The sequence below is a fragment of the Leopardus geoffroyi genome, chromosome A1 (assembly GCF_018350155.1).
Source record: "Leopardus geoffroyi isolate Oge1 chromosome A1, O.geoffroyi_Oge1_pat1.0, whole genome shotgun sequence".
Lineage (NCBI taxonomy): Eukaryota > Metazoa > Chordata > Mammalia > Carnivora > Felidae > Leopardus > Leopardus geoffroyi.
The window spans coordinates 82,766,514-82,784,706 of record NC_059326.1 but is presented as its reverse complement, the minus strand read 5'-3'; the positions used below and the strand labels follow the sequence as shown (position 1 = coordinate 82,784,706).

At 42.0% G+C, this 18,193-nt stretch overlaps 1 protein-coding gene across 1 annotated transcript in view; it reads right to left on the bottom strand.

Moving 5' to 3' along the window:
* Positions 1-416: 416 nt before the first annotated feature.
* Positions 417-18,193, bottom strand: part of CFAP97D2 (CFAP97 domain containing 2) — a 29,025-nt gene continuing 11,248 nt past the window's right edge. The window contains exons 2-4 of the mRNA XM_045475316.1: positions 15,358-15,438; positions 14,331-14,441; positions 417-951 (exon numbers count right to left, since the gene is read on the bottom strand). Coding sequence (XP_045331272.1) covers positions 898-951; positions 14,331-14,441; positions 15,358-15,438 — 246 coding nt within the window. The 3' untranslated portion in view covers positions 417-897. The remainder of the gene's footprint in view (positions 952-14,330; positions 14,442-15,357; positions 15,439-18,193) is intronic.

The following is an 18,193-nucleotide window of genomic DNA, read 5'->3' as shown; positions in this document are numbered from 1 at the left end:
AAAATAAATAAACGTTGAAAAAAAAAATTTTTTTTTAAATTAATCAGATTATCTTTTTAAACACAGCAGTTTCATTGGGACATAATTTCATACAATAAAAGCACCCTTTTAAAGTGTGTATTGAGTGGTTGTGGTATTTTCAGAGTTGTGCGATCATCACCAAATTCAATTTTAGATTTAGTTTGTTGAATGAATGAATGAAAGTGTGTATGAGGCTTTCAATCATTTGTTTCAGGTGCTGATACAGGATAGATGTTCTCTGCTGCGGAACAGCGTGAGCATGGTCCTGCCTGGACGTGACGGATAAAGTGAGCCGTCTCCAAGGCACCTGCCACACTCCATCCATCTGACCACTGATTCCTTTCACATCTCCACGTTATATGTTCTGGAATCAGGGCTAGTTTTTTCATGTCGAGGAGTTTTAAACTGATTTATTTAGATATTTGTTAAAGTAACAATCACAGGTTTTTAAGGGGAATTACACAATCCACTTGAGAATTATAAACAAATACACAACGGCACAAATATGGTGACAGAGTAAATGTTAGAGGCCAGAGAAAAAATCTAATTCAAAGCCCTTTAGCTCCCAGTATTACTTCTCTGCATAACTGGTTTCCAGTTATCAGCCCGGAAGCACAAAGAATAGTTCTGCTGCATCAGCCTGTCAGGCACACTGTGTAAACACACGCAGTTCTGGAGTGCTGTCTTATGCACATGTGCAGCTGTCCTCCGTGTGATATCGGTGAGGAGGGCCTGGCCAACCTCCCGAGCCGGCACCCCGAGGACCAGCACTGTTGTGGCTTCAGGGAGCCCGTGGCTGCCTCGCAGTTTCTCTCACCACACCGCTCAGATTTGCCTTCTTTTCTCACTTTGCATTTTGAGTCCTCCCCTTCTCCTTCACTGTTGGGGTTTGGGCTTGGATGTGGCCTTGCTAAATCCCAGTTTTAGTTCCTGCTGGACCAGAATTACATATCAGAAATACTTTCCCTAGGGAAGGGCACTAAAATATCTATTCACTAGAATGCAAGGGAAATGGGGTATTTCAATTCACTGACAATTCTTTTCATTTAGAATCAATCATATAATCCTTTTTTAACATAGCAGCTTCATTGAGCTATAGTGTTGTACCATACAATTATTCCTTTTAAGCTATATATATGAGTGGTTTTGTTATGTTCAGAGTTGTGCAGTCATCTCACCGAATCCAGCTTAGAAGCTTTTACGACCCTTCCCCACCAAGAGAAAACCACCGTGCCCCTTAGCTCCTGCTCCCCACCTCCCCTCCCACAGACCCTGGCAGCCACTAACTCACTTTGCATCTCTCTGGGTTTTCATATTCTGGGCATTTCATCTAAATGAAATCATACAGTATATGCCCTTTGGATCTGCCCTCTTTCACAGAGTCTGATGTCTTATAGGGTTACCCACAAAGAAGCACATATCCAAACTCTATTCTTTTTATAGTTGCATAATATTCCATTGGCTGGTTCTACCACCTTGCTTACCTGTTCATCAGCTGATGGATGTTTGGGTTGTTTCTACTTTTTGGCTATTATAAATAGTGTTGCTATGAACATTCTTGGACAAGGAAGGGTATCTGGTCAAGAAGGGCTCCTGTGGATTCTTGGACCATTTTCTAGCCTTCTGGTCCTTTATATAAAACAGCTCTTTCCTCCCTAGCCCTACGGTTTTCAAATAGTTTGATTTTGGTTTTCTTTCTGAAGGGAGGAGCTCTCCTGTAAAAGTGTCCTGCTAACCCCACCCTCACCTCCATGCTGACTATGTTCCTGATGTTTCCAAGGCTGGGAGGCTGGGACTTGTTGGGGGAAAAGCAAGTGCACCCTTAGAGAAAGTCTTTCTACTTCAAAGCCAACAGACCCAACAGCAGGAAAGAAATTTTTGACTGAGGAATCCCATAGTGGGCGTCCTTCCCTCTGCCCCTGGGCCTGTCACCCTCTTCCTTCTGCACATACAGACATGGAAGCTGAAGGCCCTGGGAACTTAAAACAGGGCAGGAAGGATGCTTGTGACAGAGCCATCTTTTGATTTGGGACGCTCAGATGGTAATTGTTTCTGATCTGGGATCCAGAGGCAATGAGTTGTTTCCTTAGGCTATCCCTGTTTGTCTTTTCTTGCAGAAGGGATAACCTCAGCAGGAGGCCCACATCCCTAGAGTCTGGTCTTTGTCAGAACTGTGAGTGCTTTTGTGCCCAGGCATGTTTCCCTGACTGCATCAAGCAGGTGCCTCGAGCTGACACTTCAATAAAGTGCAGTCTCTGCGCTGCAGCTGCAGGAAACACTATTTCTAGGAGGCTGTTTTCCCTTCCTTTGTTTTACTTTATCTTAACATCTCCTTTTGCTCTTGGGCTTTATCTGTTTCCTGTTTTGTAAAAGAGGAATTTCAAGAGTCAACGTAAATAAGTGAAGGATGGATTTGAAGCGTAGGTTCCAAGCATTTTCTTGACATTTGCTAAAGAAAACAATATAAAGGAGGAAAAAGTAAGGAAACAAAACATAGGAAAAAAACCAGAAATGAGAGCAAACACGATACTTACATCAATAAACAAATGGATAAAACTGAGGGGAAAAAGCCTCTGGGACTAGACTATAAAGCAAATTTACAGTGTTCTGCTTAAAGACACAAACCTGAAATAAAATGACACAGATATGAAGTATACTGCAATGTCAAAGAACAAATGAGCCTGAGAGGGACAGAAACCAACTGAAGGAGGCAGCAGAGACGAATAAAACACAATGCCCAGTAGACTGGGCCCAGGACGCCAAGAACTGGGGCCAGAGACCAGCGTTCCTGCCCCAGGAAGAGGAGGTGGGGGAGGAGGAGGGGGAGGAGGAGGAGGTGGTCCCCCCTCCCTGCTGTGATGCGGGGAGTGGGGTGGGGGACACATGCTGTTCACCTGCTGGGAGTGGAAGCCTCTGGAAAGCAGCTGGTGTGAAATAGAAAGAGTATGAAGATTTTTGATATTGCAAACTGCTATTTTTAACTCACAATAAATTTGGAAAAAAATGAACTCTGATCTCTAACACAATATAAAAAATTCCATATTTATTAAATTCTATATTAATCAAAGATTTAAAGCAAATCAAGAAAACCATAAAAGCATTAGGAGAAAATATAGGAGAATATAGGGGAGAAAGTGCTCTCCCCTTTCTGTGGAAGGCACTAGAACTAGATGCCATAAAAGAAAACAGTGGCTGATTTGTCTCCCTAAAAATAAACTTAGGTGAAATGATAATAATGTAGCAAAAAATATTTGTGACATTGATAATAGAAAAAAGTAAATATTGATAATATATAAACAGCCATTACATATTAACAACTAGAAGAGAGACAGACCAGTAAAAAAAAACCACACCGGACGATTAATACATAGAAATTGAATAGAGCGAGACTCTAAAACATGTATGATGCCAAGTGCTGGCAGGACTGTGAGGAAACAGGGACTTGACGCCACTGCTTCAAGTCTGAAGTACCTATCTTTTTAGATCTATCAGTATTTGCTTTGTGGCCTAAAACATGATCTGTTCTAGAAAATGCCACATGTACACTTGAGAAGAATGTGTATGCTGTTGTTGGGTACAGTGTTCTGTGTATGTCTGTAGGGTCTAGTTGGCTTGTTGTGTTAGGTCTTCTATTTATTTACTTATCTTCTGTCTGGTTGTTCTGTCCATTGTTGTAAACAGGATACTGAAGTCTCCAATTATTATTGTAGAACTGTCTATTTCTACCTTCAATCATGTCAACTTTTGCTTTATATATTTTGGTGGTCTGTCCTTAGGTGCACAAATGTTTATAATTTGATATCTTCTTGTATTAAAACTTTTGTTAATATATAATGTCCTTCTTTGTCTCTTGTAAACTTTTTTGTATCTAAAGTATGTTTTGTTTCATAGTAGAATAACCACTTCTGCTCTATTTTGGTTGTTATTTGCGTGAGATATTTTTTACCATACTTTAACTTTCAATCTATTTGGCTCTGAAGTGAGTTTCTTGTAGGCAGTATATGGTTTGATCATGTGTTTTTATCCATTCTGCCAATCTCTGTCTTCTGGTTGGAGAGTTTATCCATTTATATTTAAAGTAATTCCTGGGGCACCTGGGTGGCTCAGTCGGTTAAGCATCCGACTTTGGCTCAGGTCATGATCTCACAGTTCATGAGTTGGAGCCCTGCATCGGGCTCTATGCTGACAGCTCAGGGCCTGGAGCCTGCTTCAGATTCTGTGTCTCCCTCTCTCTCTGCTCCTCCCCTGCTCGCACTCTGTCTCTCTCTCTCAAAAATAAATAAAGATTAAAAAAATTTTTTTAATAATTCCTGGGGCACTTGGGTGGCTTGGTTAGGTAAGTGTCTGACTTTGGTTCAGGTCCGTGATCTCACAGTTCATGAGTTGGAGCCCTGCAACAGGCTCTGCTGTCAGAACAGAGCCTGCTTAAGATCCACTTTCCCCTCTTTCTCTGCCCTTCCCCCTCTCAAAATAGATAAACATTAAAATAAATTTAAAAAGTAATTACTAATAGGAGGGACTTTTGCTATTTTGCTATTTGTTTTCCATATGCCTAATAGCTTTTTGTCTTTTATTTCCTGCATTACTGTCTTCTTTAGTTGATTTTTTGTAGTAAAACATTTAAATTCCTTTGTTTCTTTTTGTGTATATTCTATAGCTATTTTATTTGTGGTTACCATGAGGATTGCATTTGACATCCTAAAGTTATAACACTTCACATTTAATCAATATCAGATTAACTTCAATAATATATAAAAACTGTTCTTTCACTGCTGTCTTCCCATCCTTTTTAGTTATTGATTTCATAAAATTACTTCCTTTTTTAAAAAAATTTTTTTTTACATTTATTTATTTTTGAGAAACAGAGTGAGACAAAGCATGAGCAGGGGAGGGGCAGAGAGAAGGAGACACAGAATCCAAAGCAGGCTTCAGGCTCTGAGCAAGCGGTCAGCAGAGCCTGATGTGGGTCTCGAACCCACGAACTGTGAGATCATGACCTGAGCCGAAGTCGGACACTCAACCTACTGAGCCACCCAGGCACCCCAATCATAAAATTACATTCTAATACATCATGTGCCCCATAAAATAACAATTCTTTTAAATAAATTAGTCTCTTATGTATAAAATAAGATTTGGAGCTCCAAATTTCCAGTAATAGTAGCTTTGATATTTGCTCATGTGTTTACTGTTATTGAGATCTTTATTTCTCCATATGGCTTTGATTTACTGCATAGTAACTAGTAATTTCACCCTGAAGGACTCAGGGTGGAGAAGGTCAAGTGGTAATGAACTCCTGCAGCCTTTATTTATTTGGGAATGTCTTGATTTCTCCTTCACTTTTGAAGGACAGATTTTCTGGATATGGGATTCTTGGTTGACATTTTTTTTTCTTTTGACACTCTGCTAATCTGCTAATTATCTCATTTATGATCCCTGTATGTAAGATTTGCTTCTTACTTGAAGCTTTTAATATTCTTTGTCTTTGTCTTTCCAAAGTATGATTATAATGTGCCTCAGCATGGATCTCTTTGAGTTCATCTTACTTGAAGTTCATTGAACTTCTTGGATGAAATCTGGGAAGTTCTTAGCCATTATTTCTTCAAATATCCTTTCTGCCCCTTTCTCTCGTCCTTCTGGAACTCTCACAATATATATGTTGATCCACTTAATGATATCCCAGAGGTCCTTCAGGTTCTGTGCTTTTCCTCAATCTTTTTTCTTTCTGTTCCTCAGCCTGGATACTTTCCTTTGTCTTACCTTCAAGTTCACTGATTCTTCCTTCTGCCTGCTTAAATCTTCCTTTGAATCCCTCTAGTAAATTTTTCTTTTCAGTGATGGTACTTTTAACTTCAAAATTTCTTTTTGGTTTCTTTTTAGGTTTTCTATCTCCTTGTTAATATTTCCATTTTGTTCATACATACTTCTCTTGACTTTCTCCACATCTTTCTTCAGTTCTTTGAGCATTTAAAACCATTGTTTTAAAATCTTTGTTTTATATATCTGACATCAGGTCATTTTCAGTGACAGTTTCCATTTATGCATTTTTTTCTCCCTTTGAATAGGCCTTTCTTGTTTATTTGCATGCCTTATAATTTTTTATTGAAAACTAGACATTTGGATCCAGTACTGTGGTAACTCTGGAAGTAAGATTCTCCCCCTTCCTCAGAGCTAGTTGGTTTTTATTATAATTAATTAATTTATTTATTTTGTTTGTTGCCACAGGCTAACTCTGTGCTGAGGATCAGCCTGAGGTGTAACCTTCTAATTTCTTTTCTGAGCCTTTTTCTGAGCATTCAAAGGACACTTTCTAATTTTCCATGTACATGCAGTTGTTTTTGTATGTCCAAGTCTTTAGTGTCTGACTCCCAAAGCGGGGAAAGGGAAAAATGAGAAGAGGTGGGTAGATAAAGGACACTGGTTCTTTAAATTCCCTGGAAGTCACTTCAGCAGTAGCAGGATGGCCTTGCAACAAGAGTGGTTGTCACCTCTTCATCTGCACATTTGTGATCAGAAGCAGCAATCAGTGATCACAGCATCGACCTGATATTTGGAGGTAAGGGTCTTTTGTTGCCTACTTTGGCTATCACAGGCTGCTCTAGGACCACGTGTACAGCTGCCCATCATGAGTCTGTGGGCGGGCAATGTGTACATGCTACTTTGCTAAGAGCTGATATTGACTGAAATTAACCACAATTTTATGCCCAAATCTTCCCCCTGGAAGTTACAAGTTTTCAATAGATTCCAAAGCAGTTTCAATAGACCTCCAAAGTAGTTACTTCAGACAGATTTTAATTGCACAATTGTCTAGGTAGAGAGACAGATTCCTGGTGCTTCCTACTCTACCATCTTCCTAGCAATGAGCTTTATTTAGCCTCTTAAGGCCTGTTCTCTTAAGATGAAAAACTTCCTGATCTCATACAAATGTCTTGGATATGTGCAACCACCAGCATAGTCAATGGGAATAGTTTCATCATCCTCAAAAAGAAACCTTGTACTCTTTAACTATCAACTCACTATCCCTCCCTGCCCCCAAACCTAAGTGACCACTAATCGACTTTTTATTTCTATGGATTTCCCTATTCTGGACATTTCATATAAATTGAACCATATAACGTATTGGCTTCTTTCTCTCAGCGTAAAGTTTTCTTTTCTTTTCTTTTTTTAAATATAATTTATTGTCAAATTGGTTTCCATACAACACCCAGTACTCATCCCAACAAGTGCTCTCCTCCCTGACCATCACCCACTTTCCCCTCTCCCCCACCCCCCATCTATCCTTAGTTTGTTCTCAGTCCTTGAGAGTCTCTTATGGTTTCCCTCCCTCCCTCTCTGTAACTCCCCCCACCCCCAAAATGGTCTTCTGTTAAGTTTCTCAAGATCCACATATGAGTGAAAACATATGGTATCTGTCTTTCTCTGCCTGGCTTATTTCACTTAGCATAATACCCTCCAGTTCCATCCACATTGCTGCAAATGGCCAGATTTCATTCTTTCTCATTGCCAAGTAGTATTCTATTGTATACATAAACCACATCTTTATCCATTTGTCAGTTGACAAATTTAGGCTCTTTCCATAGTTTGGCTCTTTCTATAGTTTGGCTATTGTTGAAAGTGCTTCTATAAACATTGGGGTACAAGTGCCCCTATGCATCAGCACTCCTGTATCCCTTGGGTAGACTCCTAGCAGTGCTATTTCTGGGTCATAGGGTAGTTCTATTTTTAATTTTTTGAGGAACTTCCACACTATTTTCCAGAGCAGAAAATAGTTCATTTTTGCTTTTAATTCCTTTGCCTTTGGAGACATGTTGAGTAAGAAATTGCTGCGGTTGAGGTCAAAGAGGTTTTTTCCTGCCTTCTCCTCTAGGGTTTTGATGGTTTCCTGTCTCACATTCAGGTCCTTCATCCATTTTGAGTTCATTTTTGTGTATGGTGTAAGAAAGTGGTCCAGGTTCATTCTTCTGCACGTCGCTGTCTAGTTTTCCCAGCACCACTTGCTGAAGAGACTGTCTTTATTCCACTGGATATTCTTTCCTGCTTTGTCAAAGATGAGTTGGCCATACGTTTGTGGGTCCATTTCTGGGTTGTCTATTCTATCCCACTGTGTCTGTTTTTGTGCCAATACCATACTGTCCTGACGATTACAGCTTTGTAGTAGAGGCTAAAGTCTGAGATTGTGATGCCTCCTGCTTTGGTTTTCTTCTTCAATATTACTTTGGCTATTCGGGGTCTTTTGTGGTTTCATACAAATTTTAGGATTGTTTGTTCCAGCTTTGAGAGGAATTCTGGTGCAATTCTGATTGGTATTGCATTGCATGTGTAGATAGCTTTGGGTAGTATTGACATCTTAACAATATTTATTCTTCCAATCCATGAGCATGGAATGTTTTCCATTTCTTTGTATTCAGCATAAAGTTTTCAAGGTTCATCCATGTTATACTGTTTTATTTAAAAAATTTTTTTAATGTTTATTTATTTTTGACAAAATGAGAGACAGAGCATGAGCGGGGGAGGGGCAGAGAGAGAGGGGCAGAGAGAGAGAATCCAAAGCAGGCTCCAGACTCTGAGCTGTCAGCACAGAGCACGACACGGGGCTCGAACTCACAGACCATGAGATCATGACCTGAGCCGAAGTCATGCCCCCATGTTATGCTATTTTAAATACTTCATTCCTTTAAATTCCTGAATAATATTCCATTGTGTGTGAGTATACCAAATATTGTCTATTCATTCTTCAGTTGATGAATATTTGTATTGTTCCCACCCTTGGCTATTATGAATAACACTGATGTAGATATTCCTATACAAGTTTTACTGTGGGCATATTTTCATTTCTCTTGTGTATGTGTCTAGGAGTGGAATTACTGAATCATATGGTAACTCTATGTTTAAACGTTTGAAAAACTGCCAGACTTTTTTCCAAAGTAGCTGCACCATCTTACATTTCCGCCAGCAGTGGATGAAGATTCCAATTTTTCCACATCCTCACCAACATTTGTTATTATCTGCCTTTGGTTCTAGCCAAACTTGTGGGTATAAAGTGATATCACATTGTGGTTTTGACTTGAATTGCCATGATGACTAATGATGTTGAACATTTTTTCATGTATTTATTGTCCTTTTGCATATCTTCCTTGGAGAAATATTTATTCAGATCATTTGCGTATCTTTAAATTGGGCTATTTTTCTTTTTATCATTTGGCTGTAAGAGCTCTTCATATATTCTGAATATATGCAAGTCCCTTATCAGATATATAACTTGCAAATATTTTTGCCCGTTCTGTGGACTGTCTTTTCACTTTCTTGATACTGTCCTTTGAAGCACAGAAGTCCTTAATTTTAACTAAGTCTAATTTATCCAGCTTAATGTTTTCTCTTTTTTCATGCTTTTGGTGTCATATCTAATACCATTGCCAAAGATGAGGTCAGGAAGATTCACTTCTATGTTTTCTTATATGAGTTTTTATACTTTGTTTCAGCTTTTTAAAAAAAAATATTTATTTTGAGGAAAGCACAAGCAGGGGAGGGGCAAAGAGAGGGGGTAGAGGATCTAAAGAGGGCTCTGCACTGACAGGCTGACAGCAGTGAGCCTGATGTGTGACTTGAACTCATGAACCACGAGGAGATCAGGACGTGAGCAGAAACCAAGATTCAGTTGTTCAGCTGACTAAGCCACACAAGTGCCCCTGTCTCAGCTTTTATATTTTGGTCTTTGATCCATTCTGAGTTAATTCTTGTATGTGGTGTGAAATAAGAGCCCAACTTTATTCTTCTGCATATGACTATAGAATTGTTCCACACCATTTGCTGAAAAGACTATTCTTTCCCTATTGAATGGTCCTGGCATCTTTATTGAAAATAAATTGATATAGACACATGGGTTTATTTCTGGACTCTCAATTCTATTTCATTGATCCATGTCTGCCCTTATGTTGGCACCACATTGTCTTGATTACCACTGCTTTGCAGAAAGTTTTGGAATCAGGATACATGACTCCTATTTTGTTCTTCTTTTTCAAGATTGTTTGACTACTTGGTGTCCCTTGTCAGTTCCATATGAATTTTCAAATCCACTTGCCAATTTCTACAAAGAAATCAGCTAGGATTCTGGTAGGGGTGGCACTGAATCAGCAGTTTGTGGAGTATGCCATGCTAACAATATGAAGTCTTCTGACTTACGAACATAGGATGTTCCCCCATTTATTTATTCTTTAATTTCTTTCAACAATGTTTTATAGTTTTCAGAATGTAAGTTTTGTACTTTCTTTATTAAATTTGTTCCCAAGTATTTTATTATTTTTGATGTTTTTGCAAATGAAACAATTTTCTTAATTTCAGTTTCAGATTGTTAATAGCAAATATATAAAAATACAATGGACTTTTGTATATTAATCTTGTGTCCTGCTACCTTGGTGAACTTGTGTATTAGTTCTAATAGTTTTGGGTTTTTTTAATTGGTTTCCTTAGGATTTTCTGTATGCAAGATCATATCATCTGTGAATAGAGACAGTTTTTTGTTTTCCTCTCCAATTTGAATGTCTTTTATTTCATGTTCAGTGATGCTTGGAACTTGCCACACTTTGCTGAAAATGAAGTCAGATGCTTTGAGGGAACATCAAGAACCATTTATTTCATGGTTTGCATCTCACCCTACACAAAATCTCAGAGTTCTGGAGCTCAGAATAGCAAGCTTCTCTCTGTGTGACATCCCATGCTCTTCCATTGTAATGGGGGAGAACACATAGATATTTATGGCTTGACTGTCCCAACATCAAACTCCTGTTTTATGAACTAGGCCAAGGGGATCAGGCCCCAGTATTCTCAGCAATATCACTCAAGGTGGAGCCTCCATTTTCTGAGTGGGAGCTGGGCAGAAAGGAGTCTTCATCTCTGGGCCACTCTCACCTGAGACGTGGTCTCAATAATAGGCAGCTGGAGACAGGATGATAAATGCTGAAGTCCCGCCTTTTCCAGAAAGAAAGCTTCTCCAGTGGGAAGTTGGAGAGAGAAGGAGCCCTTTGCTCTTGGCTGCATCAGCCTGGAAGGGTTGGGAGGGAGGGGGATGGAGTGTGTCTCAGTTCAAATACTATGGAATCTGTCTGTTCTTGCTGCATCACATTTCAGCAGATTTTCTTGGATAAATGTTTCTTCATATGGTGTATGTCCTTAGGACCATTTCCATAAACCTTAAATGATTGTTTTAAAAATAATTTTTATCAGTTTTACTAGGGAGTGGGTCCAGAGACCTCCTTATGCTGTCATGCTTGGAAGACTTTCTCTGTGTGACTCATATTTAAGACTCTTCATTTATCATTGAGTTTTCAGTCTTGGGCAGATATTGGTTCTTGATTTAAAAAAAAAAATTTTTTTTGAAATTTATTTATTTTTGAGAGATACAGAGAGACAGAGCATGAGTGAGGGAGGGACAGAGAGAGAAGACACAGAATCCGAAGCAGGCTCGAGGCTCTGAGCTGTCAGCACAGAGCCCCACATGGGGCCTGAACCCACAAACTGCGAGATCATAGCCCGAGCCAAAGTCAGTCACTTAATCAACTGAGCCACACAGACCCCCTGGTTTTTGACTTTTTAAAAACATGAATATTCATTTCATCCTTATTTGTTTAATAGTCAAAGATTAAAGGCAATCCAAATGCTCACCAATAGGTGAATGGATAAACAAACTGTGATGGCTCCCTACAATGAGCACTACTCAGCCACAAAAAGGAATGGTCTATTGACTCACTCAACCATGCTATTACGTGGAGTAAATGGCAGAAAAAGGAAGAAAATGCATGGATCTACTCAGAAAATGCAAACTTGTCCACAGGGACAAAAAGACTGTGGATGTATGCGGATGGGAGAGAGGAGGGGTGAGGTAATTATTCATGGGAACAGGAGACCTGGAGGAGTGATGGGTATAATTATTATCTTGATTGTGGTGATATTCTCACAGGTGTAAAGCACGTCAAACTTATCAAATGGTACACTGAAAATATATAGTGTACCATATGCCAATTATATCTCAATAAAGCCATACAAAATAAAATGAAGAATTAAAGCCCAATTGTTGGTCATATAGTTTCTCCTATAGTGTTGACTTTTGCTACTGGGTAGTTAGCTAGCTAGGTACATCCATGCTATCTGAACCAACTAGTTTGCAATGTTCTGGGAATAGCCAAGATCTCCCTGAAAATTGGCTAATTCTCTTCCACACCCTGTGTTAACTTGACAAGTATCTTTTATTAAATAAAGGAGAAATGAAATGGCCAGTTATCAGGCCCAAACTGATGTATTCTTGACAGAAATCATTGACTTTTATTTTTGCTGGGGCTCCATTAAACTAATCACAAGGAGACACACCATTTCTACCACTACTTTGTGATGAGTCATTAGCTGAATTAGCTAGGTGCCTCCTACTTCCACACTCCAAACGTCAAGAGTTGCGTGAAGCTGAATTCGCTTTGAGTTTGAACGTGCAAAGCAACCACCCTTTGTCCTCAGCATATGGTCCAGAGCTGAACAATGAGAAATATGTCAGAAGGGAAAAGGAGGTCTTCTGCTGCTTTAAATCCAAGCAAGACAAGGAGGGGGTATGTGGCTTGCAAAGCCGGCCAAAATAATTTCCTGGTGTGGGAGGAGCTGGGTTGGTTCACAGGCCACCTTTGGCCCCTCACATCCCTTTCATGTTTCCTGAAGTCTGGTTCTGTCTGGCTCCCTTGTTCAAGCCGAGGGACTTCCTGTGGGCTTCTGACTGGCTGGTACCTCCCAGGATCACTTCTGCTTCCTCTTTTCCCTCCTTCTTCCCTTATTTCCTGTGTGTGACAGATCAGGCAGGTTCTGAGGGGGGAGCCATTTGATTGTGTGGAGTCCCCTCCAGGCTGCTAGGGACTCACTTATCAAAGAGAATCCAGGCATCTTGTGTGAGAAGCTCCCTGTAGGAGCCTATCCTGGCCTGAGTTGTATGGAGATTAACTATTAGCCTAGGCTCCCTCATAACAGCTTTAAGCTTTAAGCTTTTAAGCTTTAATCACTCAACAGTGATTTTTATACTCAGGTGAAATATCTGTCTTTAATGCAGAAAGTGATTCCAAATGTAATGTAAACTATCCCAGGAGAATGGAGGTCTACCCATAGCTCCAGGTTTTTAATGACGGGCTGGACAGTGGCTGCAGCCATGAAGCATAGGGGCCATTCCTGACATGCAGGCCTGCTCCCCATCCTTCCAGGCCCCTCAGAGTGTAGCCCCAGGTGAACCACTGCTGAACTGGGAGACAAATTACTTTGATAAACCCAGCCCAGCAGGACTGTACGATCCACTCTTCCCATGGAGCTTTGGTCTGGGCCCACTATAGCCTTCCTATAAGACGCACTTCCTGTGCTTGAGGGTCAACTAAATTTTAATTTATTGCAGAATCTGGAAACCATTCTGAGCTTCTTGGAGACAGGTACAGGCTAAAGGTTTTAAGAGGACTGATCACTTCTGAAAACCCACCTGCATTACAATTATCCATCACTGTCACTACTGAACTGTCGCATTTAAAAGGAAAGGACAATGAGAGGGGCTTTTAGGATTCATAATTGTCTCCAAACTTTTATAGGCAGATTTTAAAGACCATGGAGGCCTGCTATTCTCCATTTCTACAGAGAACTGCACTTTGGGTAAAAAACAATGTGGTTGGGAAAAAGCAGCACCAGCAAGAGGCTGGGAGTGGCCACCTCGTCTGCAACAAGCAGGAGCAGTCACCACCCACATTGGAGACAGGAGTGCGTGGCCTTTGATGCCGTTTCCAGGCAAATATTGGGCCCATGGTGCGCTGACAGAAAACAACAGCCTTGGCTGCTTTTGCAGATGAAAACCTAGGAGAAATGCCTGGGCACAGGCCCTGGGGTGGAACCTGCTTCCACCAGTTTCTAGGTGCCGTCCTCACCAAGTTCTGTCACCGCTCGGTGCCTCAGTTTCCCCATCTGTACACCAAGAAGCACAATAGACCCTTCCTCACGGGCTAAGTATGAGAGTTAGGCAGTGAGATGATGTAGCACAGTGGGACAGCACAGGTGCACAGTGAGCTCACAGCACTGAGAGCTACTGTTTGTGTCCTTGTTCTGTGGTGGGCACGGAATCAGCCTGAGTCCCAGGCAATACTCTGATTCGTGGACAACACAGCAGGAAGCACAGGGCTCTCTGGAGGGGAAGGAAAGGCCCCGTTCTGGCTCAGGGGCAGCTATCCTGTGCAGGGCCTGGAGCTGAGCACTCCGGGTCCTTCTGGGTTTGGTGCTGGCTGTGGGGTGCAGGAGCCCCAGTTACCTCTTACATGTGCAGTTGTTTCTTTCTCAGTCTGTCCTCTGGTCCTCATGATGCAGGACACCCTCTCCAGCAGCAAGCGGTTATCCCTGTCGATGACCATGAGACGCTCCTCCTCGAGCTGCGGACAGACACACAGACACATGGGGGGCCTTCGGAAGCACCAGCTGCATCTAGGCCATTACCGTGCAGATTTACTTAGCGGATTCCTTCAACCCCACATTTCCTTTGACTTGGGCACACTGCAGGTTTACACTGCCTCTTCAAATATCAGCAAGAGCTGTTGTAGCAAGCTTCAACAATGAGTATGACACATGCAGGCTCCTTTGTCTATAAATCGGGATACGTTAGGAAGGGGCCAAATTTCGTATGCTCAGAATGGAAGTAACAGCAAGAACGCTATGATTCTTTGTGAAATTGGGTTACCGTCCAAAACTCAGTGAATGATGCTAATGAGGAAACCACTTCATGTTTTAAGAGAGGTGATTTTATACTGTGCAGAAGAAGAGATTGGAGCCCAGAGGAAATGAAAAATCTCTTGTTTTAGGTTTTAAAGTTCACTGATCTATTGATTTGCTTGAGGATGACGTTTAGTTTCTGCTCTGCCCACCTCAGATATCATCACTAACAGGCACATAAAGAGCACACAGCATTTTGTTCTGGAGGCACTACTGTCACCATAGCCATGAGCACCAGACGGCTTAAACTTCAAGAAATAAAATATCTGTGGAGGTCAAGGAATGGTCTTGTTTGAAGGAAGGGTACCGATTGCTCCAGAACGACCCTGCCGCTGTGCCTTCCTGCCCCTTCCGCCCTCTCCTCTGCAGACAAATGTCCGCAGGAAGACTGGAGAAGGGTCCCCATGGCCCTACTACCCGCCTGTGCTGGCGGAGTGAGGTTAACGGGCTGCTGACATGGCCCGGCATTGTCAACAACGGGAATCTTTATCCCTTGCCGAGCCGGCTGTTTCCATTTCTGGGGTTTCTGAGGCCACGTTTCCTCAGTTACAAGGGCAATTGAGGAAGAACTGGCGTTACCTTCAGCTTCTTGAGTTTCAGGTGGAGGTGGCTGAGGCTCAGTGGGGCGCGAGTGTCCACGAGGGGCTGGGCATCCTGGACCTGCGACACAGAGAGGCAACGTGACCCCAGGCACACTTTTAGCCGGCAATTAACATGAACTCAGATTGGACAGCTTCTGGGCTGTGGCACCGGGGACAAGTATAGATAATTGTTTGTGGCACTGAAGAGACCATGTCAGCCTTGGACAGACACTCCTGAATGAGGCTTGGGCTTGATTCAGAATCCAAGTATCCCCCGGAGGCCAAGGGGCAGCCCTGGGAAATGAGTCATTTTCAAGTAGAGAATTAAGTGGGTATGGAGTGAGGACTCATGAAATGTAACTGCCAGTGGACATTTCTATTCTGTTGTCAGGCCTTTAAGACTGAATTATGAAACCGTGTCCACCTTATCCTACTTTCTGAGCCTCCAGCAACATGCCCAGGATGGGCACCTGAAACATTGATTAACTGAAAAACGATCTCTGCAGTTTCCCATCAGAAAATGCGCAAAGAAGGGAAGAAATTTACAGTTTAAAATGTGTTGGACTGGGACGCCTTGGGTGGCTCAGTTGGAAAAGCGTCCAACTTCCGCTCAGGTTAACATCTCAAGGTTTGTGAGTCTGAGCTCCACATCAGGCTCTGCGCTGTCAGTGCAGATAGGATCCTCTGTCTCCCTCTCTCTCCGCCCCTGTCATGCATGTGCTCTTTCTCTCTCTCTTTCTAAAATAAGTACTTAAAAATAAAATAAAATGTGATGGAGTAAGTACGCGAGGGCTATCTGTATTACCATCTGCAATAAAAAGGAATCGCCCTCCTCCATATTCTAGATACTTGGTGTAGACCAAGGGCTAGATGGCAAGAATGTTGAAAAGCATGCGCAGGAATTGGCGCTTGGCCCCTAACATGAGGGAGGACTAAAGAACAGAAACAAGGGAGAAACACAAACACATACATGACCTGGAGGTTCTCTGTCACTGAGTGTGGAAGAAGACAAGACCAGAGGTGGGCTAGTGGGCCACACAGCTGGGGTATTCATCCGGTCATGCAGCTGTGGGGTAGTGAGCAGAGGTGTGCCTCTGTGCTGTGGGTAGGGTCTGCAGGAGTCAGGCCTCCCGGAAGGCATGTGTCTGTTGGGGTGGGGATGAGGGAGAAAGGGGTGCTGAAGAATGGCCCAAGTCTTGCAGCTTTGATGCCTGGTGACTCCAGGACAGGAATAAAGATGGTGAGTAGTCTGGGGGGTGGCCAGTAAACCCTGTGTTGGGTGGGGCTATCTAGAAGCAAGTTAGTTGGGCTACAGGTAAAAATTTTAGGCTAATTATGGTTATTAAAAATATGACACTATGGTGGCTCAGCTAGTTAAACATCTGACTTCGGCTCAAGTCAGGGTCTCACATTTTGGGAGTTTGAGCCCCATGTCGTGCTCTGTGCTGAACAGCTTGGAGCCTGGAGCTTGCTTCGGATTCTGTGTTTCCCTCTCTCTCTGCATCTCCCTGCTTCGTGCTCTCTCTGTCTCTCAAAAATAAACATTAAAAAATTAAAAAAATTAAAGTATGACACTAGCTTGCTTTATTATAGCACTTGCTTTTGACCAAGTTCTTTGGAACACACTGTCTTCCTAGATGCTCCTCTTGCCTATTATGTGTATTACATACAAATAAAAAGGAAGCTCTTTCTCACAGAGACATGCCAGTTGAAAGATGAAGAAAGAGTGGAGACACTGAAAAGTTGCCATTTTATAGTCACCATAGCACAGATTGGCTTGGCACAATCACCAACTGATGATTAATCTTGGCGGAAAGTATGATGGAAAAGATGGAACTGGAGTAACTAACAGCTGGAGACAGCTGCCAAGGTGGACATGATGGCAAGTGACAGGGTTCACCTCCAAGAACCACTGACAGGCTTAGCACCAAGAGATATCAGGAACCACAAATGCCTGGAGAGGCCCAGAGTGGGGGCTTTTGTGAGTCTTTCCAAGAAACTGAGACCCTTGACATTGTCTTCACTGTCTCCTGAGGCAGGTGGCCGAGTTCTCCCCACAGAAGATACCAGAACTTCTTCTCTGGAGAAATGAGGTATGGGGGACTCTGGCTGAGGGCAAAGTGGGTGCGGCTGAGGTGGGGGTCAGTGCTTCTCCCAACCCTGTGCCTAAAACTTCACAGGTTCCCCAGACAGATCTCCAAGGAGAGTAAACTGCTCCAAACACCACATGCCTTGACATGGGGAGTCCACACAACTGGATTGGCCGGAGTATGAGAGCCTCCAGTCAATGTCCATGACCTCCTTCTCCAGACACTGGAGGGATGTCTCCAACATGAAAATGAGAGAGATAAGGACACTAAACAGGGGGTGGAAGAAACAGGGAAGATGAAGGGATCAGAGAAAAACACCAAGTAAACTGTAAGTAACAAGCTTGGGGAGACAAAAGAGGGTGCTGTGTCCATAAAACAAGAATGAGATCCTAGGAAAAAGAAATGACTACTGATATTAGCCCTTGAAAATTAAAACTGAAATAAAAATTGAACAAAGGAGCTGAGGATGAAACTAAGGAACCTCTCCAAAATGAGCCAAAAATAGAGAGATGGGCAGCAGAAGAGAAAATAAAAGGAAACCAGAGGCTTGATATTGGGTCTCTGACATGTAACTAGTAGGGTTCCTAGAAAAGGGAAAGGGAAGGAATTTTTAGATTCTCTCAAATGAAAGGATCCATCAGAATGAACTCAAAGAGACTCACATAAAAACATGTCATTACAGAATGTGAAAACATCAGTAATAAAGATAAGGTCCTTCCTAGAAGTTTCCGGAAAGAAGCACCC